This window comes from Microcaecilia unicolor, chromosome 4, assembly GCF_901765095.1.
Source record: "Microcaecilia unicolor chromosome 4, aMicUni1.1, whole genome shotgun sequence".
Lineage (NCBI taxonomy): Eukaryota > Metazoa > Chordata > Amphibia > Gymnophiona > Siphonopidae > Microcaecilia > Microcaecilia unicolor.
In genome coordinates, this window is record NC_044034.1 from 43,419,744 (window position 1) to 43,441,865 (window position 22,122).

General features: G+C 42.3%; 1 protein-coding gene and 1 long non-coding RNA gene across 8 annotated transcripts in view; one reads left to right on the plus strand and one right to left on the minus strand.

The window, feature by feature from the left end:
• DEUP1 (deuterosome assembly protein 1) overlaps positions 1-22,122 on the plus strand; it is an 83,907-nt gene that overhangs the window by 33,693 nt on the left and 28,092 nt on the right. For 6 of the 7 annotated variants that reach the window (XM_030200178.1, XM_030200181.1, XM_030200182.1 and 3 more), the window contains exons 5-9: positions 4,793-4,927; positions 5,266-5,379; positions 10,690-10,941; positions 16,104-16,240; positions 19,082-19,166. In XM_030200178.1, coding sequence (XP_030056038.1) covers positions 4,793-4,927; positions 5,266-5,379; positions 10,690-10,941; positions 16,104-16,240; positions 19,082-19,166 — 723 coding nt within the window. The remainder of the gene's footprint in view (positions 1-4,792; positions 4,928-5,265; positions 5,380-10,689; positions 10,942-16,103; positions 16,241-19,081; positions 19,167-22,122) is intronic. The other variant, XM_030200184.1, reaches the window with a different exon arrangement.
• LOC115468451 lies at positions 610-16,341 on the minus strand. Its single transcript, XR_003941870.1, has 3 exons — positions 16,331-16,341; positions 9,075-9,080; positions 610-742 (listed from the first exon to the last, which is right to left on the minus strand). It is a non-coding gene; the product is annotated as an uncharacterized LOC115468451 (long non-coding RNA).

Here is a 22,122-nt window from a genome sequence, read left to right on the forward strand (position 1 = left end):
TGCAGTTCTTATTTGAGACCTTTTGATCTGTACTCCAAGATATTATGGTGGTGTGGGGTTTTATTTATTTATTTATTTTTTAACTAGTCTGATAAAGTAGTCATGGGATCTTGAACGTATCTTGATTAGAGATTTAAGTTAGTCTGTGGTGGAAAACTGCATTGCTACTAGTAGGCTGGCAAACTTCAGTATAGTAAAGAGAAAATATTAGGGAAGTTGTGTCTAGGAGCTATAATTTAGCCATTTAAAAAAATGTTCATTATATTAGATTTTTTTATTTTATTTTTATTGCTTTACTTATATTACACAAGTAATAACTTGTTACGTGCAACACCGGGAAATAATACAAATTCAATATGTCTTCTCATACAAAAAAAGGAAAAAACTTTGACTTCTTTTTTTTTTTTATTTAACCCTTCCTTAGACCACAAACTTGGGGTGTGACCAAAACATTTAAAGAAATCAAAGTGGAATACAATAAACAAGGAAAGGCCCAGCCTGCCCTACGTTAAATCATACAGCCTATTTAACAGTTGTTAATTCCCCTGATACCCTCTTCAGGTCTATGAAAGCCCTAAGCTGATCTGGTACAAAGAAAACATATTTGATTCCCAAATATTTAACTATGCATTTACAAGGGTAAGCTAAAAAGAAAGTAGCCCCCAACAATTTTGTTTCATCTCTCATATCTAAGAAACTTTTCCGTTTGTCTTGAGTAGATCTAGTGACATCTGGGAATATCCTTAATTTTTGACCGCAAAATTTTTGGTTAACATTCTTAAAGTATAACTTCAAAATGGCATTAAAGTCTTGTTCAAATATGAGTGATACCAATAATGTGGCCCTTTTTGTTACTTCTGATAATGAGTCCTCCAATATATTAGATTTTTCTTATAACACATTGGTTCCCAAACCTGATCCTGGAGGCTCCCCAGCCAGTCAGGGTTTCAGGATATTCACAATGAATATTCATGAGAGAGGTTTGCATGTAGCGGAGGCAGTGCATGCAAATCTTTCTCATAATATTCATTGTGGATATCTTGAAAGCATGACTGGCTGGGGTGCCTCCAGGATCAGGTTTTGGAGCCACTGATATAACATGTTTGATGTGGTGCATCAAGGGTTGGCAGATAGGTCAAACTATATCCGAAAGGTCTGCTTTTTCATGGCCTTAGAGCAGTCATGTCAATTGTGCAGTTGCAAGCCTTAATCGTAACATGACGTTCTTGACTGGTAGGTTAGTGAGAAACAATGTTTGTCAAGGTTAGAGTGAGAAAACAAAAGTCTGTCATGGCACAGAGTTTTGTCATGGAGTGTTTATGACCATTTTGTATGATTCTGTAGGGTTTCATGGTTCACTACCACATTTATGCTAACAATATGTTGATTTTTCTATTTAAAATGGACACTGATTTTGCTTGTTTCTGAGATGCCCAACTGTATAAAAAAAACATGAAAACTTGGTTAATTGAAAGACTGCACAGAGGCCATTGTCATAAATAAGAGTTCCTTGACCAGGAATGTCTGGTACCTTGGATCTTGGTCATTGCACTATTCAGATTATTCATGAAGTACATTACCTGGGAATAGTTGCTGACACTCCAACTTTAAATCTCTTGCGTGGCTCTCAGATCATTTTTTTTTGTTAAATTGAATGTCTTGAGATGTGAGTTTCGTACTGTGGTTTAAGCCTTAATTCTTCCAGCTTTTGATTACTGTTATTCACTGTATTGTGGGTTGCCAGCTGTTTTAAATCCAATCTTTAAATTACCAAGCACAGAATAAAATAAATGTCACTTACTCACAGAAATGTCCTCTTCTCTCAGAACTTCTTAGAAAGAGAGCAGTCAATGTCCCACATCAGCCATCTCCGCGAACTCGCTGTACTTCACAAAATATTCAAAAGCAAACTGCGGCCCCTGGGATTCAAAGATTTCAAATAGGCATCCCACACTAGAAGAAACTGCTTCCTTCACCACAGAAATCCCTCAGCAGTCTGTGCCTTCCAAGTAGCTAGTAAATTAATTTGATTTCTCCACTTCCAGTAAGATGGTGGATCTGAAGATGACCATGATTACCACTTACTTTTGCCAGCAACGAGACACACCTTGTGAAACGAAATTGTCCCCCTTTACTTGGTCCCCAAGAAGCCCCAGGCTTTTCCAATGATGATTGATACACTTGAGCCCACAATTGGGCATCCCAGTACGGTACCCAAGTAGCGAACTATGACAGCTCAGAAACATTTAATCAACACACACTCCCAAAGAGAATGAAAAAAAGTATTCTCCTCTCTGTGGGACTTGGAGGAGAATACATACAACCCTCCCTTTAAATAACTCTACCTGAGTAAAGTACGCCCAATGCAAGACCTGAAAATAGCATTCCCTAAGGTCCACGCTAATAGTGAGATGTGGAATCCGTTTAACCGAAGCCAACATATCCCAATTAGCTCCTTGGCTAGATCCCCTTCCCAATGGTGCCTCACCCCACCCATATTTATTTATTAAAAAATGTATATTCCGCACTATCATCTCAGTTCTAGGTGGATTATAAAACCACAATACACAGTTAAAAATTGCACATGTTATCACATTACTAACAAACTCAAGACACACATAGTTTACTCTTTCATCTATATTATTCCAAATGCTCCAATTCAAGTGTATTATAACATATTGTGCCTTTGATTTTAAACACATTAGGAACCGTGTTAGGCCTCAAAAAATAGCGAGGTTTTGATTTCTTTTTTAAATTCTATTAAATTCTGACACCCTCTCAACCGTCTTGGAATTGTATTCCAACAAATTGGACCAGTTTATATGGAAGATCTTATTTATTTATTTGTTACATTTGTATCCCACCTTTCCCCACTTATTAGTAGGCTCAAAGTGGCTTACATAGTTCCGGAGAGGTGGTTACAGACTCCGGTGTGAACAATTACAGTAAAGAAATATCAGTAAATAGGTTGGGGTGATTCATCTCAATCAAAATGCTAGGGAGTGATCATGTGTCGGGGTTGAGTACCGTCCATTTCCTGATTAAATTGCCATATTATATTATTCGGTATTTGTCAGATCTGTGCGGTATGCCTTCTTGAAAAGGTGAGTCTTTAGGTTTTTTCGGAATTCAAGATGATTATTCGTGGATTTCAGGTCTAACCTAACAACCTGATATGAAACAACCTTCTCAAATGGATGTAGAGCCCTGTGCCATCCAGAAACAGAGATATCAAATTCAGGGATGGCATTAAGAAAGTCTGTCATTTCCCCATATATAGCTGGAGGTGGCCAATAGTTAAAGAGCCCATATAATGTGACAATGTGCAAATATATTGCCACAGAGAAGGCCAATACTCTGTTGAATCGCCTCAAAACTTATCACAGTCCTTTACGGCATAAAATTGTGTTCTAGCAAGAAAAACCCATGGTTTTCCCATTTCGAGAAATACCCAATTGTCTAGCCCTGGTTGAAAAGATGGATTGCCCTATTATCAGATCTGGTCTGTGACCATAGGGTTCCCTCCTAATTTCCACAGCAACACCCTCCAAGCATTCCTTAAGGGGTAGAAGATAACACTACTACACAAGCAGTATGGAAGCTGAGCATTTAGCAAATGCAACAAGGGTTTGTGCCAGGTACTTGCAACCTGGATTGGCCATTGCTGGAAGCAGGATACGGGGCTAGATGGACAATTGGTCTTACCCAGTATGGCTATTCTTATGTTCACAGCCCAGCTGTCATTGTTAGAGCATCATTTTATGCTCTGAAGTTGAATCCAGTCTATCAAACATTTTCTTGATTTCTTGGCCTTACATACTTTTCCATGCGCTAGTTTTTTCAGGTATAGTCTACTGTTCTCGATATATTGTGGACTTAAGGCCTCTCGGATTTAAGAGATTGCAAAATATTGCAGTAAAACTCTTCATGCAAAAAAAATTAACCATGTGACATAACTACTTGTTGAAAGACTCTGGCTTCCATTTAGGAGAAAATTTTAAGAGTCTTCTTACAACCCACAGGGCTTTACGCTTCAGTTTATCTAGTCTGCTTACAACTTATTTTCCATCACACCTGCTTTGTTCCCAGCATGAACATCTCCTGTCCATTTTACTTGTTTTTTGCTCGTTGCTGGAATTCATGCACTGTTGAACATTTTTCTTTCTTGCCCCGACATTCTGGAATTATCTACCTTTTTTTTTTTTTCTTCTGATTGAGACGTCTTATGAAAACATTCAAAATGGGCTTTAAAACATTGCATTGACTTTTGGCTAAAATTGATTTGGGTTGCTGGAACTACAGCTGTGAGGGCAGCACTAGCAGATCTTTGCCTCTTTTGTTTTTGAGTGTTTAATTTTGTGATGTTTTTGTTGTTTTTTGATACTCTGATACATTTTATTGATAAATGGTTTGCTTTTGTTTCTGTGAAAACGCTGTTTAGTAAGCATTGCAATAAACATAATCAGTGTGTAATGATAGCACTACTTCTGCTACAACTGTATATGGTTGAAACTGTGGACTCTCTCAATGTAATTTTAGCAGAACTAACAAGTGAATCTGTTTTTAACAATATGGTAACGAGCCCACAGACAGATTTCAAGCCATAGTCCTATTCAGCCTCAACAATTATGTTTGAATAATTGGTGCTGTCTGCTGTGATACAGAGATTCACTAATTTAAGCGTTTAGAATGTTTACACTTTCTACAGTCAGCAATTATGACTACAAAAAGAAAGATAAAGTTTAATTTAAAAAGAAAAAAAACATTTTAAAAATGTTAACATTCTTTCCAGCTTTCTAAACTGCAGCATAGCTACGAAAAGCTACAGTTGCACCACAAGAAAAAAGTTCGGTCTTACAGGACAGAACTATCTCCAGAGCACGAGCGTACACAGAGTGAGCTGAACAGGTTGAACCAGAAACTAGAGGTAACAATGTTTGTTTTTCAAGAAGAATAGATTACATTATGCTTATTTAGTATTAAATAATCCCATGTTCATATATATATTAAGCTTTGAAATTATGCAAATGTCTAGTATATATAAAATCAAAAGACATGGTCTGTCATCTAGAACTAGCCTCGGGCATCGGAGCCTTGAGGAGAATGGTAATATTGTTAACCCAGTAATATGTGTATACACTGTTGACTACTAAAATATATGATGTTTAATCTATACAGCCCTTTGCAAATAGATGACAAGCTGTAATCTAGTAAGAGATTGATGGTTAAAAGTGTGTATTAAACATATTTGCTGCGTTTTTTAAGGAATTCAAAACAAAGTCAAAGGAGTGGGAGAAACAGAGGATACTGTATCAACACCAGTTGGGAACTTTAGATCGCCAGCGAAAATCATTGGCAGAAAAATGTAAACTATTTCAGGTACAATAATATAAAGTAGAGGGTTGAAGAGACTGGTTTGTTTATACTACCCAATTTCCAATCGCTAACACTTATTACAATGTACTTTTGCTAATGAAGTGACTACCACAGAGTTATGATATACAGGGTAAAAGGTCTGAGATCCCCTTCTTCACCTGTTGATTTTAGGTGATAGGATTTCACGAGTGAATTACATCGCTGGCAAAATAACTTCCACAATTCAATCATTAAAACTCTGGTTAACATTCCATTGGTATCCTTTTTTTTTTTTTTTTTTTTTGTTAAATTTGTACCCCGCGCTTTCCCACTCATGGCAGGCTCAATGCGGCTTACATGGGGCAATGGAAGGTTAAGTGACTTGCCCAGAGTTACAAGGAGCTGCCTGTGCCTGGAGTGGGAATGGAACTCAGTTCCTCAGTTCTCCCCAGGACCAAAGTCCACCACCCTAACCACTAGGCCACTCCTCCACTGTTGCTACTATTTGACATTCTACATGGAATGTTGCTATTCCACTAGCAACATTCCATGTAGAAGTCGGCCCTTGCAGATCACCAATGTGGCTGCGCAGGCTTCTGCTTCTGTGAGTCTGAGACGTCAGACTCACAGAAACAGAAGCCTGCGCAGCCTCCTACATGGAATGTTGCTAGTGGAATAGCAACATTCCATGTAGAATCTCCAATAGTAGCAACATTCCATGTAGAATCTCCAATAGTATCTATTTTATTTTTGTTACATTTGTACCCCGCGCTTTCCCACTCATGGCAGGCTCAATGCGGCTTACATGGGGCAATGGAGGGTTAAGTGACTTGCCCAGAGTCACAAGGAGCTGTCTGTGCCTGAAGTGGGAATTGAACTCAGTTCCTCAGTTCCCCAGGACCAAAGTCCATATCCCTAACCACTAGGCCACTCCGCCACCTTTCAAATGGTGACTATGATTTATCAATTAAAAAAAAAAAAATCAAACTTAGCTTGCAAGATCCCACCAACTGTGGCCAAAGTTTCACCATAGCTGTGTCAAGGTGTCTTGGATCTCATCAGCACTCCTTGTGCTGCTGTTCTCAGTGTCGCCACTATTTAAGGTACTACAAAAGGAGAAAGAATAAATAGCTTTCCGAATTACATTGGTTTTCCCTTGAAATGTCTAAAAAAAAAAACATGCTTTAACCAAAATGAGAACCTCATTTTATCCCTTTGTTTCAGCCTGTAATGTACGGCACCTTTTTTCCTGCCGTCCAAAAATGTCCCACCCATCCAGTTAGAGATCTCACTCAATAGAAAGACGGTCACCTAAGTCTAGCTTTTCACCATGAGCCTCTACGTAATCAGTACGTATTGCTGTTTTGAAAAAGTATGAAAGCTGTGCGAACACTTCCACACTGAAACCTTAGCAGCATTGGGGTAGAAGAGATTTAGATCTCAAGGTTTGCAAATCTTGATGGGCAGGCTTACCTAGGACTAAGAGGAGGAGATCATGGATATTCGCTTGCCAGCCCTACGTTTTGCCCCAGGGAGGGTTTGTTCTGCTCTGGATTCAGTCTCTCTGGGTTCTTCACAGATCCACCCCACTTTTATTCTTTTAGTGAAGTACAGCACTGATCTTAGGAGGCATTGACCACCTACTTAAGTTTACAGCCCCCTTATAGCCTTTTGGTTTTCTGTACTTTGGTTCACATTGGCTGCATCAGACATTACTAAACTTCCTTAAATTAGTATAGAGAATTTCCTCAGCGTCCCTCCAGACATGCCCAGAGAGATGGGTTATGCACTCCTACCAGCAGGTGGAGACTGAGAACTACAGACTTCTAGTGGAGCCTATAACTGAGCTGTGAAGTCCCTCTTCAAGCCACTATTTCTTATCCTCCGGCAGGTGGTGGACATGTGAGCCTGTGCAGCCCTGGCTGGTCTGGTAGGCCCTTTGGGGATCTAAAAAAAGTAGGAGAAGCAAGACCCTTTTTAGGTATTTAATAGAGAATGACACGGGGGCGGGGATCTGCAGTAACCGCGGAGATGGGGACAGGGACAGAGCTTGCGGGGACGGGGTGGGGTACAGATCCCACGGGCCGGGGATAGGGAAAGAGCCCACGAGAATGGGGACAAATGTTGTCCCTGTGTCCTTTTTCTACTTTGAAGCTTGTTAATGAACTGGACTGTTGTTTATGTTTGAGTGATGCAGACAACAATATTTTGATTTGTAGGAAAAACAAGCAAACATGCTGGCCACAGCTAGCAAAATTTACATGGGGGATCCTGTACATCCTGCTACCAGCACATCTTCTAAGAAGACATCATCTATTACAGGAAGGACTGTGGAAGACAGGAGAGCTAGACTGAATCCTGAGATTGTTGATGACTTCTTATTCATCCACAGATTAAAAAATCATAACAGTGTTACATAGGGCATATTTCTCCCCTCTAGGGCATACAGAATGAGTTGTATTTTGTACCCCTGGACATTTTAACTGGGTGGATTAGGATTCCTTGGGGTAGTAGAAATCAGCTATTGTTGGGCTTGGAAGGGTAGAGGGTGGTGGTGAGGAGGGTTATTATTGCTGCTCACTGTTGTTATTGTTTTCTATTTGTAATTTATACACAATACTTGCACAGCATGTTGTTCCTTTTTATACTTTAATAAAAAGATTTAAATATAAAATCATAATTGTTTGGGGCTTCTGCAGATGAGGCCAGAGCCCATGGGAATGGAGCCGGGACGGGGACAGGGTCTGTGGGGGCGGGGATGGAGACAGAACCCCCAAGGGGACGGGGACAAACTTTGTCCCTGTGTCATTCTCTAATCCTCGCTGACTGATTAGGGCAAGGATGCCCACTCTTTGCCTCTAGACATGCCCCCTCAATAAAAAAAGAAACTAAAATTTTTTTAGCGTGTGGTTCCTTCTCGAGTATCAGCTGTTCTTGGCTCCATGGATTCATTTCAGTTCAGCCTCTTGAACCTACTGTAGTTATTCCCCTGTGTTAAACCACGCAGACTTTGCTGGTCTGCACATCTAAAAATCACCTATTCTTGGCCTCACAGATTCAGGTGAATTTAGCCTCATAGTATCAGGTGACATTTCTCATATTTGGTTGGTTTTCACCGCTTGAAATTGGCTAAGCTTAACTTCACAGATTTGGATGGGCTTGTCTTATCAGAAGCTCATGGGCTCAGCCTCATAGCATCAGCTAGGCCTCCCATCACAATTACCTCTTATCCTCAAAAATATGGATCTGACTGTCCTCGTAGCTGTAGCTGGTTTGCTACTCTTTGCAGCAGCTGGATTATTTTTGCAGTACTGATGGGTATTGACCTTAGTAAATCAGCTGGATCTGGTTGTTATTTTTTTTTTGTGTGTGTGTGTTACATTTGTACCCCGCGCTTTCCCACTCATGGCAGGCTCAATGTGGCTTACATGGGGCAATGGAGGGTTTCTCCTTCTTACCTACAAATGCACTCAGTCTGCTGCCCCTCACTACCTCTCTACCCTCATCTCCCCTTACGTTCCCGCCCGTAACCTCCGTTCACAGGATAAATCCCTCCTCTCAGTACCCTTCTCCACCACCGCCAACTCCAGGCTCCGCTCATTCTGCCTCGCCTCACCCTATGCTTGGAACAACCTTCCTGAACCCTTACGCCAAGCCCCCTCCCTGCCCATCTTCAAGTCTTTGCTTAAAGCCCACCTCTTCAATGCTGCGTTCGGCACCTAACCCTTACCGTTCAGTGAATCCAGACTGCCCCAATTTGACTGCCCCGATCGGACCGACCGTTCACTTGTCTATTAGATTGTAAGCTCTTTGAGCAGGGACTGTCTCTCTTTGTTAAATTGTACAGCGCTGCGTAACCCTAGTAGCGCTCTAGAAATGTTAAGTAGTAGTAAGTAGTAAGTGACTTGCACAGAGTCACAAGGAGCTGCCTGTGCCTGAAGTGGGAATCAAACTCAATTCCTCTGGACCAAAGTCCACCACCCTAACCACTAGGCCACTCCTCCACTGATTTCACAGATTCACTGAAACGCATTCAGCATTGCCTTGCAGAATCTGCTTGGCTTAGCCATACATATGGTTTCAGTTCCAGTTTCTCTTGCGGAGTTGCCTCAAAGAACCATTTGGAATTGGCCTGCTGTCTTTCCTCTGCTTTGTCATGCAGGCTGAGCCGTAACTGGCTTTGAGGATTCAATTGCAATTAGTTTAGATAACTACCATTTACTTCAGTACCAACAGTGCTTCAATTTCTCAATGGCTACTTTTCAGTATTTCCCCTTCATGGAGCTGCTAGAGTCCTTCAGTTTGGCTTGTTATTTTTCCTCCTTTGCAATGGACGGCAGTTCAGCCACTTGCTCTCTCTTGCTAGAAGCTCACCATTTCAGTTGCTTTCAGATTAACTCTTGCCAACTGCTTCACTTTGGCACTCTTAGACTTAATTCATATGGCAGTATTTTTGCTGTTTCCTCTTATTGGTTGTTTTTCCGCTTCATATGTCTGAAAGTTTTTGCCTTTTTATCATCCTCCCTTTATCCTCTTAGATTATCTGGTGTGTTTTCACCTCTGTATACAATACTGCAACCTCTTGTTGTCAGTGTTATTTCCTATCTATTGCGATTCATTTCGGAAATGTGTGTGCTTTCCCTCAGCTTTGTTGGGCTTCTTTTGTTCCAAGCACAACTCCCTATTTGTGAACTCTTTGCTACATCCCACAAGTTCTGGACTGATCTGTGGGACGCTAAAGAAGAAAAAAAAATTGTCTTACCTGATCATTTTCTTTCCTTTAGTCCCAACAGTTCAATCCAGAAGCCTGTCCTTTTTTGGTTTCACACTGGGTTCTTTTGTGGATTCATCTTGTCAGATAAATACCAAGATCACATTCTTCATAGGAGAGTTTGGGTTAGATTTCTCAGTTTCATTAAAAAGAGAGAGGTGATAACATTTCACATCATAATGTAGAAAAGGTCTCGAGTCAGTTATCTGGTGGAGCCTTATCTAAAGGTTCTAGTCATTAGCCTTCGTCACATATTACATAAGCGATGTAGCAGGACTAAAGTTTCAGGTTCGCACTATAAGATAGATTCCAGCCTTTAAAAAAAGCTTTTAAAAAAAACATCCTTTAAAAAAATAGTTTTAATTCATTTTGATTTGACTTTTGTGATGTTTGACTGTGTTTGTATTTTATTTTGTCAGTGTTTGAATTATGTATGTTAACTTTGTAATCTGCTTAGAATTTGTGAGCAAATGCGGAATATAAGGTTGTTGTTTTTTTTAAATAATAAACAATACGGGTAAGACGTAATTTCTCCTGTTTATTTATATCCTTTGGTTTTGCAGAAACAATCACAGAACCACCATACGTGGTTAACTGGAAGGAGGCTGCTCCAAGACAGTACTTTTACGAGCCTGTCAGAAATTAGACACTTGAGGGAACAACTACATGTGTCTCAGAAAAACATCATGAGCAGTGAAGGCATCATTAGAAAGTTAAAGTCTGATATGAATGAAGCAGCAATGAATAATAAGAAACTACAAGAAGAAAAGCAGAGGCTCCTACAGGAACTGAAAAAGTGCCACAGACAGTGCCAGGTGAAGAGTTATAGTACCAACAGTGCCACCTCCTAACAGCTTATGTTAACATATCAAGCATTCAGTTCATTTTCAAAACAATCTTTAACTTATTTTGACAAAATGTATGCACGGTAGAGTCTTTAAAGTGTAATTTTCAATGTTTGGTAGGAGATCGCAAGCTCATAAGCCTGCAATCCTGTTTTGAAAGGGAAATTTACTGCTGTTATCTTCCTTTATTAATCTGCCGACCAGCAGTTGCCCTGGAGATCTTTATCTGTGGAGTAATAGTGCAAGTACCTTTTTATGTGGAGGGGGTTATTCTGCCGGTAAACACCTGTTTCTCCAAGCACAAGTAAGACATCATATACTCACATGTGAGTGGCATCACTGACAGAGCCCACCATGGAGATGCTTCCCAGTGTTTCTTTACTTCCAGAACCTTTTGGCAGCATCCATCATACATGCATGCGCTTTCCCACCTGCAGTTCTTCCACAGGACAGCAGTCTGCTTTCTTCTGTGGAGCAGAGAAGACAATATTTGTGTGGCCCCCCCCCCCCCCCCCCAAACCTTGCACCATCTTGAAAATGTTCATTTTTGGCGAGTTTGCCAGGTTTTTTTTAGCTTCTCTTGATTATTTTTGCTATGATTCTCACAAGAGACTAGGTATTCCTTTCCCTTTTTAGTTCTTACTAGTTTTTTTTCAGCATTTTCCTAAGTTTTCTTATTTTGTAACAGAGTGGACATCCGGGAGGGAGTGGAAAACATGAAAAAGGATTTGTGGAAGCTAGAAGAATGGTCTAAAGTTTGGCAATTTAAAATTCAATGTGAAGAAATGCAAAGTGATGCACTTAGGGAGTAGAAATCCACGAGAGACGTATGTGTTAGGCGGTGAGAGTCTGATATGTACGGACGGGGAGAGGGATCTTGGGGTGATAGTATCTGAGGATCTGAAGGCGACGAAACAGTGTGACAAGGCGGTGGCCGTAGCTAGAAGGTTGCTAGGCTGTATAGAGAGAGGTGTGACCAGCAGAAGAAAAGACGTTTTAATGCCCCTGTATAAGTCGTTGGTGAGGCCCGACCTGGAGTATTGTGTTCAGTTTTGGAGGCCGTATCTTGGTAAGGATGTAAAAAGAATAGAAGCAGTGAAAAGAAAAGCTACGAGAATGGTATGGGATTTGCATTACAAGACATATGAGGAGAGGCTTGCTGACCTGAACATGTATACCCTGGAGGAAAGGAGAAACAGGGGTGATATGATACAGATGTTCAAATATTTGAAAGGTATAAATCTGCAAACGAACCTTTTCTGGAGATGGAAAGGCGGTAGAACGAGAGGACATGAAATGAGATTGAAGGGGGGCAGACTCGGGGAAAAATGTCAGGAAATATTTTTTTACGGAGAGAGTGGTGGATAATTGGAATGCCCTCCCGCGGGAGGTGCTGGAGATGAAAACAGTAACGGAATTCAAAAATGCGTGGGATAAACATAAAGAAATCCTGTTCAGAAGGAAGGGATCCTCAGAAGCTTAGCCGAGATTGGGTAGCAGAGCCGGTGAGGGGAGGCGGGGCTAGTGCTGGGCAGACTTACACGGTCTGTGCCCTGACAATGGCAGATACAAATCAAGGTCAGGTATACACAAAAAGTAACACATATGAGTTTATCTTGTTGGGCAGACTGGATGGACCGTGCAGGTCTTTTTCTGCCGTCATCTACTATGTTACTTTGGCCGGGAAGACTCCCTTTTTTTTTTCCTTCAACACAGCATCATTTGATTTCATTTTGGCTGTTTTTCCCAAGTCCCAGTGGCTTTAAGTGTTCCAGATGCAACAGGATCATGTTCTGCACAGATGCCCGTTCATGGTACCTGTCATGTCTGGGACCTGATCGTAATTCTCCCCCTTGTAAACTGTGTTCACAGCTATCAACAAGAAGTATTAAGAGTCATGAGCAGCAGCACAGCAATATTTGTGGTGCAGACAAGTCCGGTCCGTCATTGGCATCACAGACATCGGTTCCTGTGTTTCCCAGAGCTGCGTCAGACACTGGGGACATACTGGCATCAAGGATATCTGTCTCTTTTCCTCAGCATCAAGCATTGGTAGTGCACACTGGCGTTGGACACCCTCCAAGCCTGCCCTGAGGATACATAAGGATTCAACGTTACTCTCTTTAATGCCAAGGGACACTGATATTGGATAGAGGCCAAGAAGCATCAGCATTGGGAGCACCAGGGCATTAACATGTTGATATATGAGAAGCCTCCGCCCAAGAGGTGGCTTCCCCGACACACACAAAAAGACTCTGTATCAGATGCATCAACCTTCATCAAGCCAGAATCTTGGAGTCTTTTGGGAAGAAGGCATTTCGAAATGGTATGCTAGCCTCCCGCATACGTTCTTACCTGCTCTGCATGGACATGCATTTGTGGAACTTAGTATACAGTGTGGTGAACTTTGCAGACACACTACCACCTTAAAAGCTGCAGAACTTCGCCAGCTAATAGCCAGGCAGCAAGAGTGTAGAAAGCATGTGGCTCAGGCAACCTATGATGCTTTTGATGTGGCATCCAGGGCCTCCGCCGTGGGTGTTGGGATGTACAGACTCACCTGGCTTTGTGCCTCAAACCTAGAACTTGACAGTTCAGGAGAAGCTGGCAGATAACCCATGCTGGGGAGACAGTCTTTATGGTGACAAGGTGGAGAAGGTGATTAACCTCATCAAGAAAAGTACTGATACCATCAAGTCGCTGTCCTGTTTCACTCATAGCAGGGCCTTCTCTTCTAGGAGGTGTAAAGGTGAAGGGCAATGGAGGCCCTACTTATCTCAAAGATGTAAGGTCTCTTCATAATATTATCCGTCCCAGACAGCTCCAAGCTCTCACTCTTGCTCTCGGCCGCAGAAAACTCAAAAGTCCCACCTGTCTCCTCATTCAAAGGAGGGTCAGGCTTTTTGACTGGCTCCATGAGAGCATAGCTACGGTAAAAGTAGCTGTCCCGGGCAACCTACCTTTAGGAAGGAGGCTGAATTTTTTTCAGAGAAAGGTGGCCCCTTATAACTTTAGACCTATGGGTCCTCAGTAGTCATAGAAACCTAACAAAATGAAGACGGATAAAGACCATATGGCCTATTGTATCTACTCTCCCTTTCACTCCCTTAGAGAGTCTATGTACTTCCTCACCATTTTCTGGTCATCAAATCTACTCTTAAAAAAAGCCAGAAGCTCCAAGGCTCATCCTTGGTGCCCCTGGGAAGGATGCAAGGACTGGAATATTTGGGGAGAAAGGTGCTTCAGAAAGTTATGCAATCCTCTTGCATACATTCTAACGAGCTCTTCATGAGCATACACTTGGAAGTCCTCACTAAACAGTATAGTGGAGTTTGCAGACACTGTACCATCTGAGCAGGCTACACAGGTTCACAAGTTAGTAGCCAAACAGCGGGAATGTCAAAAGCACATGGCATGGGCAGCCTATGTTTTTCATTATGACATCCAGGGTCTCCACTCTGGTTACTGGGCATGGCTGCTTGCCTCAGACCTAGAGCTGGCAGTTCAGTAGAAGCTGGTGTAAGTCCCCTGCTGAGGTGATAATCCTTTTTGGTAACAAGTAGAAGAGGCCACCAACCTGATCAAAAAGAGAAGGGATACCATCAAGTCACTCTCTCTACTTACTCCTGCTGCATCTTTCTCTTCTAGGAAGCATTTGGGTGCTGAACAAAGGAGACACTACTCCTCTGACATAGGGGCCCTCCTCTTTCCCATCCTTCCTTGTCGGCCTGAGCTCTCACTCCCAGCCAAGAGCTCAAAAGTCCCAGTCAGCACCCCCAATCAAAGCAAGGGACAAGCTTTTTTACTGGCTCCAGGAGAGCATAGCTGCAGTAAAAGTAGGAGGGAAGAACTCCCTCCAAATTGACACCAAGATCATTAAAGATAAGCTCTCAGCACCAAGAATTACTTCTACAGGAGCTGTCTTCCCTGTTACAAGCCACAGCGGTCGAGCCTATTCCACTATGGGGGGGGGGGGGGGAGGGAGGGGATTGTACTCCAAGAAAGTCAGGAGGATTCCATCCCATCCTAGACATAAGGGCCCTGAACAAATATCTGGCCAAAGAAAAGTTCAGGATGGTTTCCCTGGGCACCTTAATCCCCATGATTCAGGAAATTGATTGGCTATGCTCTGGAGGCTTACACTCACATTCAGATACATCTTAGCCGCAGGAAGTGTCTCAGATTTTAAGTGGGGGAAACAGCACTACCAGTACCACCTTCTGTCCTTTGGCCTCGCATCAACTCCCAAAGTTTTACAAAATTCTAGCAGTAGTCCCAGCACATGTCTTCCTACCTGGACAGTTGACTGATTAAAAAGCATATCGGAGGAAGGCGCTCAAGAATCAATGTGGTGGACTATTTGGGCGTTGAAGCTGCTAGGGTTCATGATCAATTACCTAGAGTCTTGTCTTGCCTCTGTGCAAAAATTGGAATTCATTGGAACCCTGATAGACACTGTAGGCCAAGACCTTCCTCCCAAATCAGCTTATTAATACTTTAGTTGACATTGCGCTTCCATGTACAGCAGAGCCAGCAGGTCACAGCTCGGTAGATGTTGAGGTTGTTTGGCCAACATGTCCTCTACTGTGCATGTCACACCCATGGCACATTTCTATTTCAGACTGGCCCAGTGAACCCTAGCTTTAAGATTATATGGAGGCTCATTTTCAAAGCACATAGACTTGCAAAGTTCCATAGGTTTCTATGCAACTTTGTAAGTCTAAATGCTTTGAAAATGAGCATCATGGTATATTTGATGCTGTGGTGAAACCATGCCACCTCCAGGTCCCGCAATCCATTGGATTCCAGAAACCTCACTATTTTCTGTTTTAATAGTATTTTCATTAATTTACTTATCACAGAAGTCAGATGAACAGTCTGTAGTTCCCAGCCTCCTCCTTACGTCTGCTTTTGTGGAGAGAGACCACATTGTGTGTTCATCCGTAATGCAAGAACTCAGAGTAATGAGGTGTAATTTGCCAATCTAACAGATGTATCTACAGGTCAGCTGTTTATAACTTTGCTCATTTTTCATATTAGGTATGTTTTTGTATAAATGTGAAAAACTTTATCATTGTACTAAACATAGGGGGAAAATTATAGTAATTCATATAATTTTTTTTCCTTTCCAGAACTTGGAGTTGGAACTTTCTGAGGTTAAAACTGAGCTGCAGTCACGTGATGATCTCTTAAGAGCTGTCGAAATGGAACAGATACAGATGCATAAAGAATTAGCAAAAAACAGGAGTATAGAAGAAAATGTAAAAAGGTAATTTTTTTTTTTTTTTAAGAGACATGAAACTCAATTTTGCATATGCCATCTTGGAAGGAAAGTGGATGTGCAAGTCTGGACATTTACAATTAGTTTTTTACAGAAGACTCGCTGAATTGTAAAATACTTATAAAGGCGCAGGGAAACTCCCATGCAAGTGTTGGCATGTATAGCAGGAGCACCTAATTTAAAAGAAATATGTTGGAAAAAAAGCTTCATCACTTTGGGCCCTGGATCTGTAAAATTAGCCATGCACTCGTGTGTGCAGCGGAATTTGAACCTACACATGTAAGTTCTAGATTCGAGAAAACTGGAAGACAATTATGGAGCCGAGGTACAAAATTAGGATGAGTGGATTTTCGAGGTGGTTTTAAACATACTAGAGGTGAGCACAGTTGCCCCTCAATCACTCTAAAACCTGAAGGCTCCTTTTTACTAAGATGCGCCATGGATTTAGCATGTGCTGATGATTAGTGTGCGCTAAATGCCAAGAAGCCCATGCTAAATCCATTAGCGCACCTTAGTAAAAGGAGCAGTTTACCTGATGTTTACCTTGGAGTAGATGTAAATGCCAACTTCTAAATATTTTTAAAGTATGAATGTATAGTCATTGCAAAAATGAGGAATACACAGATACTTTTCTAGTTCACCCAGATCACACACACTTCAAAACCATGGGTGCCTCAGATACGCACATGTTAAGTAGCAGCTTTATTTGTTGTTGTTTTCAGTGTTTAAATGTTTTTATTAAAACATCATTTCATAGCACATACTTAAAATGCAGTAAAGATCTTTCATGAGGTTGCAGTCTTAGGGGTGGTTATCACTGTCATTGCTGCGTTGTATAAAATGACCCTTTTTAAAAACCTAGCTGTTTATTTGCTTTAAGTGCTTCTGCTGAGGTTACTTAAGAGAACTATCCATCAGATGCAGAAGCAGTTCAGACCATTTTTATTGGTTGAAAGAGGCCAGGATCCTTATGGCATTCTTTAGGGGACTCATGGAAATTCAAGACTTGGAATGGTATAATTTAGGGTGCTGCTTCCAGCAGTTATGGGATTGGCTTTTATGATTTAGAGCAATATAGGTCAGTTAGGATGGAGTGGGGATTGGTATCTCCCATTATTTCACTGTATTTTTAGCATGCAAAATGGGAGGAGGTGCTGTGGGAACGTTGTGATAGTGTCATTTTAAATCCTAATAAAACGAATCAGCCACAGGGGGCATCTATCTTGTTACCAGTGAGAAGGAATTTAGCATTTATGGTAGGACTTAGTAGAGTTTTTTTTTCCCCTAAAGAAAGGAATGAGTACAGGCACAGGTGAGATGAAAGGATGGTGATCTATCTATTTTTCAGGAGCTATAGGTGCTATTTTCTTCTACCATCAGAATTCTGGGAGTTTTTTTTTCTTGATTCTAGATTAACATTGTAAATGCAAATTAATACCTTAACTCGGAGGGCCTTTTCATTATGCGAAATCTCTGAACAGGAACACTTCGTCTATTTGTGCAATCTCTTCTGGGCCTTTTAGATTACTGTAACAGCATTTGTTTGGGTTGCTCTAAGCAAGTACTTAAAAAGCTCCAGTGCTTTATGGCTTATATACTTTTTTGAATAAATATGATAATTTATCATCCTATATAATAATTCTCACCTCCAACGTTCTGAGGCTGCCTGGAACCCTGGCTCCCTCGGAGGTGGTCTGCTAGGTGCGGTAGATCAAACTGACGTCATGAATCCCACACAGCTCATCGAATCCAATGAAATGCCACTGATTGGCTGCACCTCGGGTGAAGTAGTAGTAGTAGTAAGTCACCAGCCCGACGCCCAGCAACAAACCGCGACCCAGCCAGCAGCAAACAGTGACCCAGGCAGGGGGAGGAGTAGGGAAACACACGGAGCTTATTTCCCTACTCCTTCCCCTGCCTAGGAATCGCTCGAGACTGGCTGCCAACCTCCCGAACCACCTGCACACACTAACCACCGCCCTCCCTCCCCAGACTGTCAGAGAGGACGAAGAGGGAGGACGGCGAGCAAGCGGCTGCGGCAGGTGTCCAATGTGGAGGAGGCGGGTGAGGGCTCAGGGCGGGGGTCGGGGTCCATATACAAATCATATAAGCGTAGGTGCAGTCGTGCATTCACGTACTTTGTGTGTATAACTCTGCACATTTATGGAAGAGTCCTTTTAATGTGTAAAACAAGATTTAAGTGGAGAAAAGATACCATAAAATTGCACATAAACATATACCCCCAGATTCTATACAGGGTGCAAAAATATTCACATCCAAATTTGGGCATAATCCTGAGATGTGCTTGCAGCCAAATTGATTAATAAGCCAATTATCAATAATTGGGTGCTAACAATCATTAATTTGCACCAATCAGGGATTGTGCATGCATCTGGTTGCACGCTATTTTATAATCCTGGGCACCCAAATCCCATAGCATGCAACCCAGAAGGAAGTATGGCCATGGGTGGGTCAGGGGTATTTTCAAAAGATTTTTGCAGTGTTGTAAAATTCTGGGGATCTATGGCCAATTTGCGTGATGGGATTTACACCAGGTCTCAATAAGTCTTCATGCCCAATGTTGGACACAGGGATCCCCACTAGGCATTATTATATAAAGGGCCCTGAGCGCTGATTTCCCCCCCTCCCCCGGTACCTATTTTTCAACGCCATTTTAAGAGGATTTTTTCATGCTATATTCGTTTTTTTTACATTGTGATGTGTGGTGAATGGTGGTATAAGCATAATAGTGACTAAGATTGTTATTCTATTCAACTTTCTCCAGTGCATTTCTAAAAGGTTTTTTTTTCTGTTTTACTTTATTAAAAGTTTTGAATCATCTCACACACAAAGTATTAAACTGAATGAAGAGCTGAAGAAAAAAATGGAGTTCCATATATCAGAACTACGTAAGGTAAGAAGTATGGGTCTGTGAGAAAGCCAAGGGACTGACTACTTCAAGAAGATAAAGCTGGTGATGTAATCACGTCCAGGTGGGTAATGTATAGCTCTTTATTGGGCACCACTTGTGTATCAGACCCGACACAGGTGCCAATAAAGACTACCCATCTGGCTGCATGAGTCTCTTTGGTCCACTCCTGGTTTTGGTTGTTCTGCATGTAGGGGTTCCTTTACCTTTTTGGTTTTTGTTGTGTTGATGTAATCAAGGCAACATTTATTGCAAAATAAAAGAACTTGAGAATAATGATCAGTTCAGACGTCGGGCCCTAGAGTGTAACAAAGTACTTTTAGGCTCTTAGCCACAGTAGACCTTGGAGTCTTTTGTGCGATCTAACTGATATTTTAGTGTCCAGTTCACTTTTCATTTTGTATACTTGTGATGTATTTCACACAGTGTGGTCTACTCGATGTGTGTGTGTGTGTGTGGCATTTAAACAAAAGCTGTCATTTAGGCTTATTTATTTGAAACTTTGATGCCTGACTATACCGAGGGCCTGTGGAGGCCACGGTTTAAATACTGAGCATCCACTCACCCACATTTATATTTATGTTAATTATCCGGGCACTGGTATCAGCTACGATTTGCTATTATTTATCTAGATTATTTTTTTTATTTAATAAATTGTGTATGGGTCTCTAGTTTAGGTTTTCATCAGTGATCAAAAGTATGAAACATCTCCATTTGTTCATGTTCAGATTTTATTTTGTTAAAGCAAAATGTGTATGTTTGTTAAATGCCTATATATTGGCTTCAGTTCAACAGAGATTACAGAATTGCTCCTTCAATTTCTTTTTTTGAAAATAGGTGTATTTATCCATTACTCAAGAGGAGAATGAGTGTAAGAACAGATAGTTCTCCGAAGACTAACATAGTAGATGACGGCAGAAAAAGACCTGCATGGTCCATCCAGTCTGCCCAACAAGATAAACTCATATGTGTATACCTTACCTTGATTTGTACCTGCCTTTTTCAGGGCACAGACCGTACAAGTCTGCACAGCAGTATTTCCCGCCTCCCAACCACCAGTCCCGCCTCCCATCACCGGCTCTGGCACAGACAGTATAAGTCTGCCCTCCACTATCCTCGCCTCCCAACCACCAACCTCTCTTCCCCCACCTGCTCCGCCACCCAATTTCGGCTAAGCTTCTGAGGCTAATATTCTTACAATTGTGTAACGCGATCCCACTTTGTCCGGTCCGGATCTTGTAGCAAGTTTTCAGAGAGCTCTTTGGAGGGTGGGACATGCTCCAGTGCGCATGCGCAAGTGCCTTCCCGCCTGCTGCGCGCACACAGGACCAACAGTCTCTTTTTTTTGGGGGGGGGTGGTTCCCCACGATGAGGAGAGGACTTCCCCCCCCCCCCCCCCCCCTCCTCACAGCACCCAGCTCGGTTCTTACCAGAGTTTCTTTTCTTTATTTTGTGTCTTGTTCACGTTCTTTTTCTTCCTGTTCGATATTTTTTCTTTCTTTTTCTTTTATTTTTTTCTTCATAGGCCACATTTAGGTCTGAGCTCCGGTAGGGTTTTGCCATTTATTTTCTCTGGTGCTTCGTTCTTTCCAGGCTACCATTGACTCTTCCCTTTTTCCGTCGGAGGCCGCTTTTGGTATGGCAACATACCTCTTCTAACAGTGTTCTGCCTCTTCAGATTCATGCCAGAATCCAGTTAGTCAAAGTGGCTCACAGGGAACTTCGACATTGGCATCAGTGTCTGTGGTGTCGACGTCGGCAGTTGCATTGACACCTGCCTCTTCGTCGGCCGCTATCTGAAGCCCTGGGACCGACCGTTTTCGGCCTGGAGTGTGAGTCTTCACCTCATTCTCGTCAGTGCTGAGGGAAGTTGGTATGACGGTGTCGAGGGAAGTTGGTATAGAACATCGACGTTAATACTGTGGACTGCTGTCTATATTGAGGACAGTCGTCATAGAAGATCAACGTCGGTACTGTGGCTTCTTGCCCATGTCAGTCTCCTTTGGTGCCTCTGGGGCACTGCAGCATTTGGTCCTCGAGGGGTCTCGATGCCAGGAGACCTTCCAGTTACTGCCTCTGCATGAGTCTCGGAATATCAGGACCCTACTCTTTCACTTGTCTGGTCTCCTTCAGAGTGCATCGGCTTCAAGGGTGTTTGCTTCTCTACACCGATGCCTCAACTGCTTTGATGTTGCTATGAGCATATCTGCTGGGTTGGTTTTCTTCATAGAGCATTGGCATCGAAGGTGCTTGCGCCTGCCATGCCTCATGACATCCATGTCTCGATCCCTGGACTCTGGGCTGGTTTTCTTCACATTGGCATTGGAGGTGCTTGGCACCTATCATGCTTTTTGAGTCTGCCCTGCATGGTCCTCAGCCTATGATGAGCATCCACCACCAGTATCTCATGTTTCACTGGGGTCGACACTAGCAGTTTTTATACAACTTGAGACTGGAACCCAATCCTCATTGCTCCTATGAGAGTCCTCCTTGACCGAGACAGCAGGACCCCATATCAGCCTACCCATGGAGGGTTCCTGGCTGATACCAGTGAGGAGCATATGGGGGTCAGATGCTGATCCCTGGCACTTCTCGGAGAAAGAGTCCTTTGGAATACCATCTGTACCTACCCCTCCCTTCACAGGCACAGATGTCTCCATTCACAATCCTGTCCTTCCCTTCTTTTGTAGAAGACATGGTGGCTGTCTTTTCACTGCTTGCCGAGGTGGAGAATTACTTTTTCCTTTTTGAGTTCCTGGACTATGACTCTCCTCCTAGGAAATCTGTGCTAGTCCTGGTCCTTCAGCTCTTCCCTAATGTTCTCGTGCACAGGTGGGAGGCTGCCTGTGGCCCCTGTCCCTCCCATAGACAGCCTCCATGCACCAGTTTCAGAACTCTTCTGGTTTTCATGGACTCTACTTCCTCCTCCCTCCATAGAGGT